Source organism: Hipposideros armiger, unplaced genomic scaffold, assembly GCF_001890085.2.
Source record: "Hipposideros armiger isolate ML-2016 unplaced genomic scaffold, ASM189008v1 scaffold_226, whole genome shotgun sequence".
Lineage (NCBI taxonomy): Eukaryota > Metazoa > Chordata > Mammalia > Chiroptera > Hipposideridae > Hipposideros > Hipposideros armiger.
Window position 1 is genome coordinate 412,996 of NW_017731576.1, and position 15,782 is coordinate 428,777.

Sequence of the window (15,782 nt, forward strand, 5' to 3'; positions counted from 1 at the left end):
CTCCAGGACAGACTCGCCTGGCGTAACACAGTGAATAAAAAGATCACCTTGTGGTGTCAGAAGAGGGACAGCCACACACATGGGCTCCAGCTACCTCTGCCTGGCAGGAGCACATCTCAGGCAGTTTTATTCTCTGCCTCTTAAAGAAGCTCTGTGTGTTAACAGGACTCTGGCTCCTGAGAATGGAAGAGCTCACTACCATCCCTGTCCAGTAATTCCATGGAGCCATGGGTTCCAACATACCTCACAGGGCTGTTGTGAGATTAAGGGGATGAATGGATGTAAGAGCATGAGGAACAATGCCTGGCATATAGCAAGTGCTTATACAATCACAATACTGAGTCATTACAATACAGCTATTACAGTAATGAGTCTCTCGTGCTGTTCTGCCCTGGTCCCAGCAGCTCAATCCTGGAAGTTATTCTTTTTAAGCCTGTTTCTTTCATCTTTAATACAGGGACAGTATCATGTCCATAGGTAGCTGTGGGGGCCAAATAAGGTCATACATGTAAAGGGCTTGGTACTGTACCAGTAAACAATAAACACTCAATAAAATGGTACCGATTGTTATCTCAGTGGCCTCTATGCAGAGAGAAAAAGCAAGTGTCTTTTTACTGCTGTTAGATGACTGGATGGGAGTGTTCTAGCCACCACTGTTAGCTTGCCTGGCACGTAATAAATAATGGCTAATAGAACAGGAAAGAGCTGAAGAAGAAATTGTCCATCACGACCAGCACACTGCACATCCCTGAAAACAAAAAATCAGAATAATGGCACTTACTTAATGCAGGGCTGTGTTCTAAGAGCATACAGTATTATTTCATTAAAACTTCACAACATCTCTAGTAAGTACGTGCCATTATTATCTCTGCTTTAGAAATGAGGCTGCATAACCTACTTTAGGCCATAAAGCTAGTAAGCAGAACAGCCAGAATTCAGAGCCCATGCTGTTAACCTAGGCTCTGAAAACACATGATAAAGTAGTAAGTTGCTTTTATTCGGGCAATGTCTGGAAACTTTCACTTGAAAACTAGAGAGATCTGGAACCAATCCATTGGTGGTAAAAGAGGATTTCAGCAGACAGCGGAGTATGCCCCATGGAACCTGCAAGTTCTTGCACAGCTCTGGCCTACGTGGTCACAGCCCCAGCACACATGCACGCATTCGTGTGAGTACCAGGCCTGGCTTCTAAAATGTCACGTTCTTCAATGGCTCCTCTAACTCTACTTGTATCTTCTGAGTCCAATCAAAATGTTCCTGTTGCCTCATTTCTCCCTCAGCGCTTCGAAATACCATTTCTTCCTCTCTAAAACCTAAATCTAATTTCAATACAAAATATATTCTGAAACACCCAAGTATTTCTCTTTTCGTCCTTATCTGCTTTCTCTTTTTTCTCTACTCAGGTAAAGTAAAACAGTGGAACAGAGAGTAGTTAGAGGCAGGTATTAAATCCAGCCAGGCTCCCTGTCCCCTTGGGTTTATTTATGCCACAAATGTGCTTACCCACTGTATGTATGACACCGTGTTAGGACTGGGGGATTCAGCAGTGACACTGACACACTGCTCCGAAACTGAAAAAAGCTTATATTCTAGAGGAGAGATAAGTACACAAAACATGATTTTAGAAGGAAAAGGTATAATAACTGTGACCAAAATAAGAAAGAGGGAGAGAAAAAGAGAGGAGAGAAAAATGGGTAGTTGGGGGGCTTAGAAAAGACTTCATGAAAGAAATGGCAATGAAGTTGAAATCTGACGAATGAAGAAGGACTGATGGAAAATGCAGGGAGCCCTGTGGGCAGAAGCAAAGTATAAACAGAGGTCCTGAAGGGCAAAGTGTAGGGAAAAGTGAGGAACAAGTAATCAGTTGACTGAAGCATTAAGTAAGGACATGGTAAGAAAGAAAGGTCCAAAGAAATACGTGAGATACGTCTCCACATAAAGGAGGGCAATGAAAGCCATGTCATGAAGCTGAGAATATCTTCTGTCAGCAACTGGGAATCAGGGAGGAGGGAAACCAGAAGTGTGTATTGGGAAAATAAACCTGTGTATCACTCAGTCCTTACCTCTTACCCTATCCTGGCTACAATGTCCTCCTCATCTCTGACTCACTAGGCTGGGACAAGCACCTTTTGTATTCCCACGCTATAATACACATATCACAACCATCAACTTTACAAACTTTTATAATTATGGGTTAATTATATTTGAAGCCATAAGGTATGTCATTATTTTTTTTTATTCCCAACACTTAGCATAATATCTAACCCAATGTATCTCAAAGGCTACACATTAGAATCATCCAGGAAGCTTTAAGAAAAATAATGATGCCCAAACATTACTCCAGACCAATTATATCAGAATCTCTGGATGGTTAGACCCAAGTACTGATATGTTTTAAAAGCTTACCCATGACTCTAATGTGTAACCAGGTTGAGAACCAATGAATTAAATCTTGGCAGATTTATTAAATTCTCAATAAATGTTTATTTACTGGATGGATGGATGGACAAACAGATAATAATGGAGGGACGAATTAGGAGGAAGAAATAGGGCTATTTTAAAAAGGTTCCAGGAGTCAGGAATAGAGCCATGTCAAAGGGGACGGAAAAAAAAATGTGATCTCCACCTCTTCCCCATCAACTAATAAAGTACAATTTCTGACTTCACAAATTTTAAAAAATAAAATTACAGAGACACAATGACAGTAATCACAAAGACAGGGCTTAATCATTTGACTAGGGCTTAAGCATCCTCCCTCCTTCCCCTGCACAACCGCACACCACTGTGCCACGGGTGCGTGAGGGTTCCCATGTAAATGCAAATAACTGCTTTTATTTTTTTTTCCCTTTTTCAAAATATGTACAATACCTGTCATCCAGTTCAATCCTTTTCATACTATGAAGGTGCAAAACAGCTAATATTATTGCTACAAGAAATATTACTGCACAGCAAACTCCTACACTGATATAAAACACACGCGTAGAAGTGGTTGGAGCTGCATGTACAGGATCATCTGAAATAAAAATGAAAAGCACATTAAGCTTTTTACTCAAATATCATCAATTGCTTTGTGACCCAACATACACAAGGAGTATCCTGTTCACTGTAAAAAATTTTCATTTTATGTGACCATTCTTTGATAAGATCAGTTACTACTAGTGTGTTGATGTAAGTTTACACAATTTTTTAAATGTTTTGTTGTATTTTTTTAAAAGGGTTTTAAATAGAACTTTTGGTTAATGAGCATAAAATCACAAGTGGTAAACATATAATAAACACCTAGAGCAGTGCTATCTGAGAGAACTTTCTGCAGTGATGGAAATGTTCTATAGCGTGCTGTCCAATACAGGAGCCACTGGCCACCTGTGACCATTAAGCACTTAAAATATAGCTAGTATAACTGAAGTTTTAATTTTACTTCATTTTAACTAATTTAAAGTTAAATCACCACATGTAGCTCATAGTTACCATACTGGACAGCACAGATCTATAGTGATGCCCAGAGTAGGGTGATCAGACATTTTTTGTTGCCAACCACCACCGACTCACAGGAGAACGAATATATAATGCAGCAAGTTAAAAACAAAAAACCACAACAAATGTTTAATCTTTTTCTCTTTAGAAGGTAACATAAATTAGTTTTCTTATCTGTTTCTAAAGATAAATGTAAAAAAAACAACTCCATGAAATAATATTCAGCTTTATATTATTTAAAAAGAGAGAAAGAAAGCCTCAGTAATACGGGAAATAACTCAAAGACATAACCACACGCACAGAGGCAAACTGAGAAAGAGATACACAGAAACAAAGGTACAGAGAAAAATGGGCGAGCAGAGTGGAAAAGACAGAAATAGAAGCCCAACTGCAGATTCAAGTGAAGTTTTCATGAGGAGTATGCACATCCTAGTTCTACTGAACAAAACCTGAGGAACTTGGGTTTATCCTAAATGAGATGGGAAATCATTGCAAGGTTTCAAGCAAATGACACACATTACCATATTTGAAGACAAAAACAAAGTTGACTGCATGCTGTGTAAAGAATGCTGTGGAGGGGAGCAAGAGCAGAAGTCCTGAGAAGGTGACTATAGCCCAAGAAAGAGACAGCAGTGGCTTGGGCAAGGATGTTGCAGTGAAGATGAGAAGTTTGGCAGAGTCAACAACCCTTGCTAATGGATTATATTGAGGTAGCAAGAAAGAGAGGAATCAAAGCTTTGGCTTAAAAGAATTAGGTGAAGAATGGTACCTTTACAAAGATAAAAAAGAAGCAGGTTGGGGAAAGAAAATCAAGAGTTTTGTTTTCTCCAAGAGTACCTAGTACACATCTACACACAGATGTCAAGTTGACTGAAATACAAGTTTGGAGTTCTGGGGGTAAGTTAGGACAAAGATAAAGAAACAGCTTTCAAAAACTTGGAAATAAGATTGCTTCCTAAAACTTAACCTTTGAATCAAGGAACGATAAATCAGAACAGATGAACAGAGACAGAATGGCTTCTAAGCATCTAGACTTGACTGCATCCTGAATGAAGTCATGACTTTCCTCAATAACTGTTCAATCTTGGTAAGGGTGGAAAAGGAAACGCCCAAAGGCTGACACTGGCACTATCTATCAGAGCACACTCCAGGGCACAAAAGAGCACACTGCGGGAGGCCGGCTCTGAGCAGCAAGGCCCTTGTTCAGATCCCACATGAGGGCCAGTGACGCAGCGCCCTCTGCAGCCAAGATGGTGAACAACAGCTCGACCTGGAGCTGGGCTGCCATGAGTCGCTGGCGACGGCACGGGCTGCAGTGGGGCTGGCCGGCAGCTGGCATGAGCTTTCGTGAGCTGCTGTGAGCCACCTTGAGCAGCCGGCCGTCCAATGGCTGGCGAGTGACTGCCTCACCCGGGAAGAGCACAATGATAACACCAACATGGGCCAGTGAAGCAACATCCTCCACAACTAGACTGAAGAACAAAAAGGACAGCAACTTGTCTGTTCCCCTTCCCCGATTCCCCAACGCTGTTTCCCTCCCCCAATTCCCCAATAAAATATTACAAAAAAACAACAACACACTGCTCTGCTGGATAAATCCCTCAAATGCATCCTGTTTGATTGCCTCCATATTGCAGGCTTATGTATGCACTGCTCCCATTCCCTCACTTTGACATTTCACCTGCCACCACCTGGTCACCTTTCAGGTCTCAGATGAGATGCTACTATCCTCAGGAAGCCGTCCCCTGCTCCTTCAGAGGAGATTATATGCCCCTCCTCAGAGTTCCCAAAGCACCTGCCTTATCACATCTTGCCATATGTTGTTATCTCTGCCTATTGCTTTGTCCATCTCCTCCATCACACTATAAGCCCTTGACGGCAGGGTCTGTTTTACTCAGAGTTTAATCCTCCTGCCTCAATCATACCACCTAGCACATCATAAACTCTTAATAAATGTTGGATGGATGGATGGATGGATGGATAGAAAGAAAGGGAAGGGGGGAGGAGGAAGAGAGAGACAGAAACCACGAATATGCAATACTCTATTTTCTTTGTGAGAAATAGCATCCTACTTGCATAAGAAATGGGTAAAATCACCAACATTTAAAAAGTAAACTGGGGGAGGTGGGAGGGGGAAGAGTGATTTTTTTTTTAAATAGTTGTTTTCTTCTCAAAGTTAAATCCAAATGAAATATTCTTTAAAAAAAAACAGAGTATCTCATATTATTTTACCTTCACAAAAGGGTTACTTTGGCATATCCAGATACTTTGTGCCTCCTGAGTGATGAAAAAGATAAAACAGGAAGTATAATACATACTACCATCTATGAACTATTCTTGTCAAGAGTTGGTCCTAAATCTAATCAAGTATGAAATGTAACTATCAGTTTATAGGAGAATGAAAAACACATCAAATGACACCACAAGGATGCAGATGGGAAACTTACTCAATGGGACAAATGACTCAATTTCTTTAAAAAATAAGTAATTTTAGGGTTGGGGGGAGGAGAGAATTCTGATTAATATAAATTACATGTCAACCAAATACAGTGTATATAGACTTCATTTGGATCTTAATTTAGAGGAGAAACTAAAAAAGACATTTTTGAGACAGGTTAATGTGAACATGAAGTATTAGAAGATATTAAGGAATTATTAATTCTATTATATGTAATAAATCAAATATAAGTGAGTGTGATTTTTTTTAATGGCCTTTGTGGGTTGTTTTCTTAACAGTCTTTTTAAAAAAGAGAACCACACTGAAATATTTATGGGTGAAATGACAGGATACCTGGGATATACCTGAAAATATTCTACCCCTTCCCACCCACCTATCCACCTGGAAAAGGAGGGGGTAATCAATGGACCAACAGTGGCAAAATGTTGATCGTTAATTAAGTAGGGTGCTGGTCACATGGGGGTTCACTAAAGCATTCTCTCTTCTTTTGGGGGAAATCCTCCCCTAAAATTTTAAATTTACTTCCATGAAGAGAATCTAATAACCCTTTAAGATACTGTTATTAAAACTTTCTTAGGAAAAGTAAAACTCAATGACGTCTACATGTCAGAAAAGCTAAAAAGCAGTCTAAGTTACTCCAAACTCAACCGTTACCATAAAAGTAAAAATCTACTTGAATTTCTGCTCTGTAGGCTTAAATAACATGCTATCTTTAAGCTTACATTTGCACCTGGATGAAATTAGCTGAGGATTAGGTCCAAATCACAAATCAGGTTTTCTAACCTTCTGCTAAAAAGATGAAGATCTTACCATACTTCATGCTCATGTTTTAATTATGACCATTTGAAATGATGTGATATGACTTCTTGCTTATAAAAGTTTTTTTAGATCAATTGTTATAAAGTATGTATAAATTTTACTTCACAAAAATTTTAATATTCTAATAGTCTAACCTGACCAATCTACAAAATATCAGTGAATTAAATAGCACAGTGTCATTTATCTTTTGACAAACTGGAAACCACAAGGCCTCCAAGCTTCATGAAACCATGTTCATTTGCAATTAACCACATTCATCTCTAATGACAGAGAAGGATGATAGAGTAACACTTACAAATAGTTCTGCTAGTGTTTTTGTCCAAGGCTGAAGTTTTTACTTCTTCAAGTTCTGAAGTAAAAAGGTGATAAAAGATAGTTTAGAAACTTTCTTTTCCGTGAAAATCCTTAAATATTATAAATTACATTTTCTGAATTTTCTCTAACATAGTTTTATGTTCTATCAGAACACTGCCTGAACTAAGAAACAAGGTATTTGTTGTAAGATAATGATAGATTACTATCCTAATAATCATCACTATAATCACCAAGCAATAGTCTATTAAATTAACAAAGGGTTTTCCTTAGAGATGCTAAACGAAAGAGGGTTTCTGTGTTCAAGAAGTTTGGGGACAGCCACATACTATAACTTCTGTGCATATTAGCAGAGTGTAAAGGCTCCAAGGCATTCTAGAATAATGAAATTTGTCTGATCCAGTAACTCCCATCCTATGATAAAGGAAACTTTTCTTGCCAGTAATGCCCATTAACATTTGATATAGTATAGATATGTTTTGTATAAATATGTTTTCTGTTGCACGCCTTTTTTTAAATGCTGTAGGATAGAAAATCAAATAAATAAATATACTAGGATCACATATTTAAGAGTCATGAATGTGAACTGGGTGATTGAGGTGGTCATTAGTATGACCCCAAATAAAAATGGTGGCATTATGTTAAACTTATGTCTAGAACAGAAAATTACACCAACTTTAATTTTCATGTACATATTAAAGAAAATGGAGAAGGCACAAATTCATTCTGAATATCAGCTGATCATCAACCTTAGCAAATACCAGCATTGGTGGGCTCCACAGACTACATCACGTTTGGCAAGCATTCTGCCTTTAAGCGTTCAAGATAAAGCACCATGGTACAGTCACCGCCCACCTCCCCTAGGGATCAGGAACCAGGGGTTCTACACTTCTCACTGACTGGTGTGCAAGCTTAGGTGGTCTCTCTAGGGCCCAGTCTCCTCATATTAATTGTATAATGACCAGTTGAACAAGCTGATCTAAAGTCCACTTTCGCTTTAAAATTACATGAAAGTAAGTACATACTGAATACACTAGAACTGAAAAATGTATCAAAACAGCGAAGCTAACTCTTCATTTTAAAAATGTCCATTCTAATGCAATCCAGCTTTTTTATTGTATGTATCTGGACATTAGCCATTATAAGTCACTTGCTGGCCTGAGGTGTTTTCACAACACTCAACACTAATTTCAATCAGGAAATGTGTTAAGAGACAGTTTAACAAGGAGGCTAATTAAGAGCATGGATTTGTATCCCAGCTGCACCACTTGGCTGTGTAACCTTGGCAAGTTGGTCAGGATCTCTGAGCCATAGATTTCTCTTCAGAAAATGGAGATAATGAGATACTGCCTAGGGTTATCAGGATTAAATGGGTTTATTGCATGTAAAGCACTTGGGACACAGTAACTCAGTAAGGTAGAGGGTTTTTTTTTTTAGGATTTTTTCTTTTTCTTTTTCATACAAACTGTAATTTCTTGAGTAACAGATTATTCAACACCAAATACTAACATTTATTAAGTACCCACATATGGTATTCTCAGCTTTAGGCTAGATTCAATTAATCTAAAAACAAAAATAAAACCCTCTAAAACAGGTTATTATGTCCATTTTACAGATTTTGAAAACCCTGAGACTTAAACTAAGTAATTTTTCCCAAGCTCCTACCAAGAGTAGAGCCGTAATTCTAACCAGTCTATTTGGCCCCAGGGCAAAGCTTCTGCATAACAGGAACTTTATAAGGGAAACACAGTTAACACTCCATTTACTCAGGGGCTTCTATCAGAATTACCTGATTTCTTTACAACTTCAGCTACTTCATTACTATTTCACATTCCTAATATAAAATGCCCTGGCAATTCTGATAAAAGATTTTGAGAAAGCAGGGACTAAGTGGGGCCTGAATGACATTCCTGGCTACAAGCTATCTGGCAATTATCTTGGAATTTCATCTGTTAGTACTCTTTCTTTTCTCATTTGCAACTATAATAAAAATCTGGTTACAAATCTGTAAAAAAGATGACAAAATCTATTTTTGACCTTCACACATCTATATAAAACACACACTTTGGTAAATAAATTCCTTACTTTTGTAGCACATTTTCCTTCGCTTAAAATTTAAGACTGTAAAGTTTTTTGAAGAATTTACTGTCAAGTTGAGCTGCATTAGTATCATAACCTCAGAATCTACTTTGCCAGTACAGGAAAGCTCGACCCGAAACACTGTTACAAAAAAAAAAGAAAAGAAATAGAAGAAAATATTTTAATTTTCTAAAAATCAACATAAATGCCCATTAAATATTTTAGAATTATTTTTGTTGCAATAAAAATGAAAATAATACATTTACATAAAATACTAACTAGAAACTTTCAGAGAACTTGTCTACAGACTACACAGCAGAACAAGCTAGGACATAAATGGATAATTATGTTCAACTTTTGCTCATTACTTTTAATATATCACTTTGTCTTATAAACCCTCTTATAATAGAGTAAAACCATAGAATCATAAGGCAAACCCTGCTACTTAACCAGTCACATCAACAGTAACAAAAATTACTTGATAAAAAGGAAAGACAATTCACCACCAAAATACAATATGTATTGCTCTTAATGAAGAGATTTAAAGAAAAAAGCCTGTAAACAAGTCTGATAAATTCTCAACTATGAATTAAAAAACAAACTTTTTAAACAGAAAATGACTTTAATCAATTATTGTAGCAATGAGATAGCAAACTTCGGTGCACATAATTTTTTTTTCAGTCTTTCAGTTTAAGATTCTTTTTCTACAAATGTAGACTATATCTGTATGAGCCCATGAGAGAAATGAATATTTCTGAATTTCTTTACTGACCCTTTCAGCCTTCCTATGCTTTCTTAAAACTTAGATTAATGTATGTCACTAATAACAGTGACTAAGGCTACCAAAAAAAGCTTCACAAAACTACTGTGGATTACACTATCAAGTTTATGAATTTTTCATTTTCTTAAAATCTCATATCTTCAGGAGGCTTTCTCAAAAGGCTGGTTTGAAAATAGTTCAATTGGTATAAACATGACACTTAAATCATTTGCTCAGACATAGCCTGAGTACCTATCCCATGCCAGATGCTATGCTAGGCACCCAGGGTAGAGAGTTGAATAAAGACAGCTCCTGCCCTCAGGGAGGCTATAGGCTAGCAGAGGGAGACAAAGACAAAGAATTACAAGATAATTGATCAGTTCAAAAACAGTAAATACAAGATCTTATAAAGCAGGAAGAACAGAAGAGTTAACAACTAGATGGAGAAAAGGGCAGTGCAGATTTTGAGTCTTACAGAATATTTAGTATGAATAGGAGTTTACAAGCAGAAAAGATGGTTCCAAATACAGAGGCCAGCACGTGCAAAGGCATGGAAATCAAAACAGCACATAGTGTGGAGCTGCTGTAAAGCCAGGGCCAGAGCAGCAATAAGGCCAGATGGGCAGGCGGGGGCAGATGATAAACATACAGCACACTGCCTGGAGAGTCAGGATTGCATTCAGTTGATGGAAGTAGGGGCACTGATGGGCTTGGTATCACATGGTCAGATGTTGAGTGTTCAGTGATCACCCTGGCCACAGTGTGGGAATTACTCCAAGAGGAACACCAGACACAGGGGCCCTTACAGAGGCCAGTGCCAGCAATGCAGAAAAGGAGATAAGGAAGAGCTGAGCACAGACAGTTCTAGAGGGGGAGGAAAAGAAGGAATGATTTAAAACATAGTGCAAATAATCGATATTTATAAAAATTACTCTTCAAAGTACTCATACATCTTACACCTATCAAGTAAGGTATATTACACATCGTATAGTATATAAACCTCCCTTTGGGGGATATGGGACATACAACTGAAAACAGTATGTTAACTCTGTCTTTAAGACTCACCTGATAAAGTGCGTGGAACTTCCCCTTGAGCAGAAATGTTGACCTGGGGCATGTCCATAGCCACAAAATTGTCTACTTGGAATCCCAGCTTATACTCAACCTGTAAATCGGAGAAATAAGCAAACTGGGTCTGTGATAACAGAAAGGACACCAACAGCTTGACTTCACTGATTAGCTCATTAACTAATGAATACATGAGTCTTCCATATGCACAAATAATCTTTAGACATAAAAAAAAAGAAATTCCAAATTGTCAGAAACAGTCCTAGGAATTTTCAATTGTAGAAAAATTCAATCCACTAAGCCACCCTCTACTTCATGTCCAGAATAGTACCACCACTCTCCTATAAAACCTGTCATTCAGAATTCAGAAATCCTGATGAGGACTACACAACCATTGACAAAACAGCTGGACAGGCAGATATGAAGAGGCCCTGAGCTGAGATGGGTCATTTACAGACCATGCCTAGTCACCAATGTCTTCTCTGGTTGATTAAATCCAAGCTCTGAGAGGCTTTATGTGGCTGGTGGATGAAGGTCTGCTCTAGATCCACTCACCCCATAAGCAGATTCCAAGGCACGAATTTCTCACAGAATATCTAAGCCACATTCTCTAGTCTAACTTTCAGCATTAAGAAAGGTAATGGTGGGATGCCCATCTAACCTCTGTATCTATTTCTCAAGAGATTCAGAATCCAGAAGGGAAGAGAGGTGACTAAGACGATACCGTAGAACACCAATATTATCTGTCAATACCTGGCCTACAAAGTGTAGCTTCAGAGAACTAACCAGCATCAATCAATAAATACAGCCCTGTTGCTAGAGAGATGTTCATGGAAGAGACAACTCAAACTGGAAAACAACAGCTGAAATTCAGAATGGCCGTCACCCTCAAGATCTTCAATGAGGCCTTAAAATGCATGTTACTCTTCGTTCTGCCCATGGGGTCTTGAAAAAAAACAGTACCCCTCTCCCATTCAGTGGTCAAAAGGGTGGCTTTGGTAGAGGGCTAGGATTGATAGACGCCACAGGGCAGTGGGATAGGGAAAGAGTGGTAGGAAAGATATCCAAGAAACTATTCTTTAAGAAACTTAATCAGGACCGGCCGAGTGGCGCATTGGTTAAGAGCTGGCGTGGGACACCAGACAGCCCCGGTTCGGATCTCACATATGAGGGCCAGTGACACTGCCCTCCACAGCTAAGATGCTGAACAACAGCTCAATCTGGAGCTGGGCTGCCGTGAGTCACCAGCGACGGTGTAGGCTGCAGCCCCTGCTGCAGTGGGTTGCCATGGGCTACCATGTGTGGCCAGCAGCCAGAGTGAGTGGCCAACAGCCGCCATGAGCAGCCGTCCAGAAGCCGGCGACTGATCTGCCTCGCCCGGGAAGAGCACAATGATGGTGCCAACTTGGGCCAGTGAAGCAACGTCCTCCACAACTAGACTGAAGAACAAAAGGACAGCAACTTGTCTGTTCCCCTTCCCTCAATTCCCCAGCGCTGTTCCCATTCCCCAATTCCCCAATAAAAATCTTAAAAAAAAAAAAAGAATAGTTTAAAAAAAAAAAAAGAAACTTAACCAGGAAGAATGGAACCAGGCAGTAACTGGAAAGGGGCGTGGGAGGTAGCAAATTCCAAAGTTTTTCTTCCTCCTTTTTTCAATGGGAGATATTAAGATGTGTCTATATGCTAATGAAAAAGGCCAATGAAATGATAATAAAGATGAAAGGAAAGAGGAAAAACTATCATCCCAGACTGTAAGAGAAGGGATGGCCCAGGGCATGACTGGGGCAGGGGGTTTGCCCATGGATAAGAAGGGCTCAGTCCAATGAATTTAACTACCTGTGGGTTTCTCTCTTCCCATTTTAACTGAATGCTGCAGGAGTATGCAAATGATAGGTATACAAACAACTGTTAAAGGCTGTACTTGGTAAGTGCCACGTTCACAACAAAGGAAATATTCTTGCTGCTGCACATCAGTGACAGTGGTAGGCAGTGTTCACTCTCATCTTAGCATGTCACAATACTGTCACTGCCACCAGAGGGTGGTACAGAGCTACAGCCCAGCACGTCTGGACCAAGAACCAGCAGGATTCCCAACAACAGTCATTAACTAACATTAAGAGAATGAGTTGACTGTAGCCCTATATCCATGCTATCTCTGAACAGGACAATACATGGAGGGCAAGTGCGCAGTTTAGTAAGAACTAGACTTGGAACCATGAGCCCGTGTGGCCCTCAGGCAAATTATTAACTTTCCTGACTTTCAGTTTTTGTAAAATGAGAATACAACACGTTATGAGGATCCAATAGGATAATTAATGCAACACACCTGTCAGTCTGGCACAGGTTCCCTCTGATAAATGCAGACCCCAGTGGAATCAGCAGCAGTCATTCCAGAGTAGCTACCCTATGGCCTCAGTGCACTTCCCATAAGCACCAGCCTACTCCGAGATTCTGACATACGTAAGCCTACCAAGAACACTGCTACAGCCCTTTGGTTTTGTCCCCCATCTTGGGAGCCCCACTATTCTAAACAGCCTCTCATCCTCTTAGCCTCTTCACAAATGTCTTCCCCACCTTGTCCCCCAAACTGGCTTTCTTTAGAATTCATCTCCTCCCCGCCTGTCACTCAGTTCCTACAACACCTGACCCTCAGGGCATAGGCAGTAGGGTCAGCATTCTTTTAGGACCAGTTGATCAATTCTAGACATCCCTTCCTCATGCAAAATCACCTACACTCTTAAGCTCACAAATTCTACTCATAATGGCCATTTCTCATGACACCAACATCAACAACAGCCAAAGGACTTCACAGAAGCCTTGGCCCTTGGCTTGCTTTGTGTCTCCTGACATCTTCCTGGTGGCTTCAATATTCACTATTCAGTGTTCCCACATACTAAAGAACTGCTCCAAAAGCAAAACCAATGCAAAAATCCCATTCTCTCAAAGATGTCATCACTACCTCTGATTCCTACAAAAACAGTGCTTTGAGACGTCTCCACCACTCTAATTCAGCCAATATTTATGAAACACATTTATAGGCCAAGGGCTGTGCTCATAGCTGAGATGTAACAGCTAATTAAGCTACTTCCCTTCTCTCTAGCCCAACCACTGATCTGGTTTTACTTTCCCACAGCCTGTGCCCCACAAAAGACCATGTTATTGCCACAGTCATATCAGCACCCTCAACTACTTCACTCCCTCCACACCCTCAGGGGGCAAACCCCAGCATCCTGATCCCGCCCACGCTCCACCCCCAACCCCTACTCCTGCTGCTCAGCACTGCTGGAGGAAAACACATCCCAGGAGAGAAAGGTGCTCTTACACAATGTTGACCCCACGCTTGGGGTAGGCCATTAATCCTGCTCAGCTAGCCTTTCCTCACTAAACCCCTCTCACTAGTTTTCTCATTCCAGATCTCACTGGACCTCACCACTGCACCACTTTGTGCCCTGCCTGCTTCCTCACTCTCAGACAACGTTCTTGTCCCCTTTGGCTAAAACACAGGAACCCTCCTTTCTGCCTTTACTTTCAGCATTAGGCAGCACTGCTGGAACACCCATCCTTTGCATTCCAGTCCCAAGGAAAGATCTATTTTCCTCTCCATATGATAAGCCCCTCTCTCCTAGTACACTGGATTGTAGCTCCTTTCACCAACAATGGGATTGCGTATTATCAACTCGTACCTCTCACTCTCCTGTATCTTCAATCTCTCTCATATGATCAATTACCTACTAGACATATCTATCTAATAATATAGTCTCAAATTTAACAGATTCAAAGCCAAAACTTATGATGTGTCCCCACACTTATTGCCTCCCTTATTTTTAGGTCTCAGTTATTAAAAGCAGAGGCACAACTAACCAGGGACCAGAACCCCTAGGAAAGCAGACAGAGGATGGCACATGGGTCAAGGGCCCTAACTGCAGTGCTGAGGGCAGGGAACAAGATCAGCACCAGAATACCTCAGTGTGGCAGGGGGCAGAAGGGCAAGAGGGAGGTCAGTGAGCTGACGGGTGGAGCTGGGGAGAGCGAAGGGCATGAGGAGGGTGGCGAAGGGGCTCAGGAACAGGTTTGAGAAGGCCAAGTCTCTGGCCAGAACAGCAGCCAGGAGGAGGAAGTATAAAAGCGTGGAAGCCTGCCCTTTGCTGGCTCCCTTTCGGAGGGACTGTGGAAACATGTGAGGCATTCACAAGGCAGTTCTCATCTCCCTCTGGAATCTTAAGGACATAAATGTTAAAACTGCAGTTTCTGGGGTTAAAGAAGAAACTGCCCATTATTGAAGTCCCATTTTCTCCATTTTAGCATGTATCGATCTATACGGAATCTCATTTGCCAATAATCCTTTGAAGAAACAGATCTATTCTATAGCAAACAATTATAATCTACTGGAACAAAGGAAATTTGAACAGCAGTTTTGTCAGAAAAAAAGAGCCAAAATACTTCAGAAAAGAAACTAGAGAAAATATAAATATTTGAATAAGCTAAAAAATAAACATTTTTTGGTAATCTTCCCTTATTTGGAAACAAATGGCAATTGCAAGCAGGCAACTGATGAGTAAAACCATTTCCTTCTGGAACACAGTACAGATGTAAAGTAAATATAGTTGCCTATAGCCAAACAGCCTTTTACTTTCTCTGAAATCATGAGAAATGCTGTCTTGCTCATGGAAACCCTACTCTGCGGGGAACACAGCAGGCTGTCCCCAAGGGCTGCTACAGGAACTCTGGTCAAGTTCCCTACAGACCCTCCTAACAATGATGAAGAAGTCCTCAAACCAGAGAACAGCTATGGGGTGGGGATAGTAAGGGGAG

At 40.2% G+C, this 15,782-nt stretch overlaps 1 protein-coding gene across 1 annotated transcript in view; it reads right to left on the reverse strand.

Moving 5' to 3' along the window:
* RYK (receptor like tyrosine kinase) overlaps nt 1–15,782 on the reverse strand; it is a 79,496-nt gene that overhangs the window by 53,798 nt on the left and 9,916 nt on the right. The window contains exons 3-6 of the mRNA XM_019654582.1: nt 10,968–11,067; nt 9,149–9,283; nt 7,047–7,100; nt 2,869–3,013 (exon numbers count right to left, since the gene is read on the reverse strand). Coding sequence (XP_019510127.1) covers nt 2,869–3,013; nt 7,047–7,100; nt 9,149–9,283; nt 10,968–11,067 — 434 coding nt within the window. The remainder of the gene's footprint in view (nt 1–2,868; nt 3,014–7,046; nt 7,101–9,148; nt 9,284–10,967; nt 11,068–15,782) is intronic.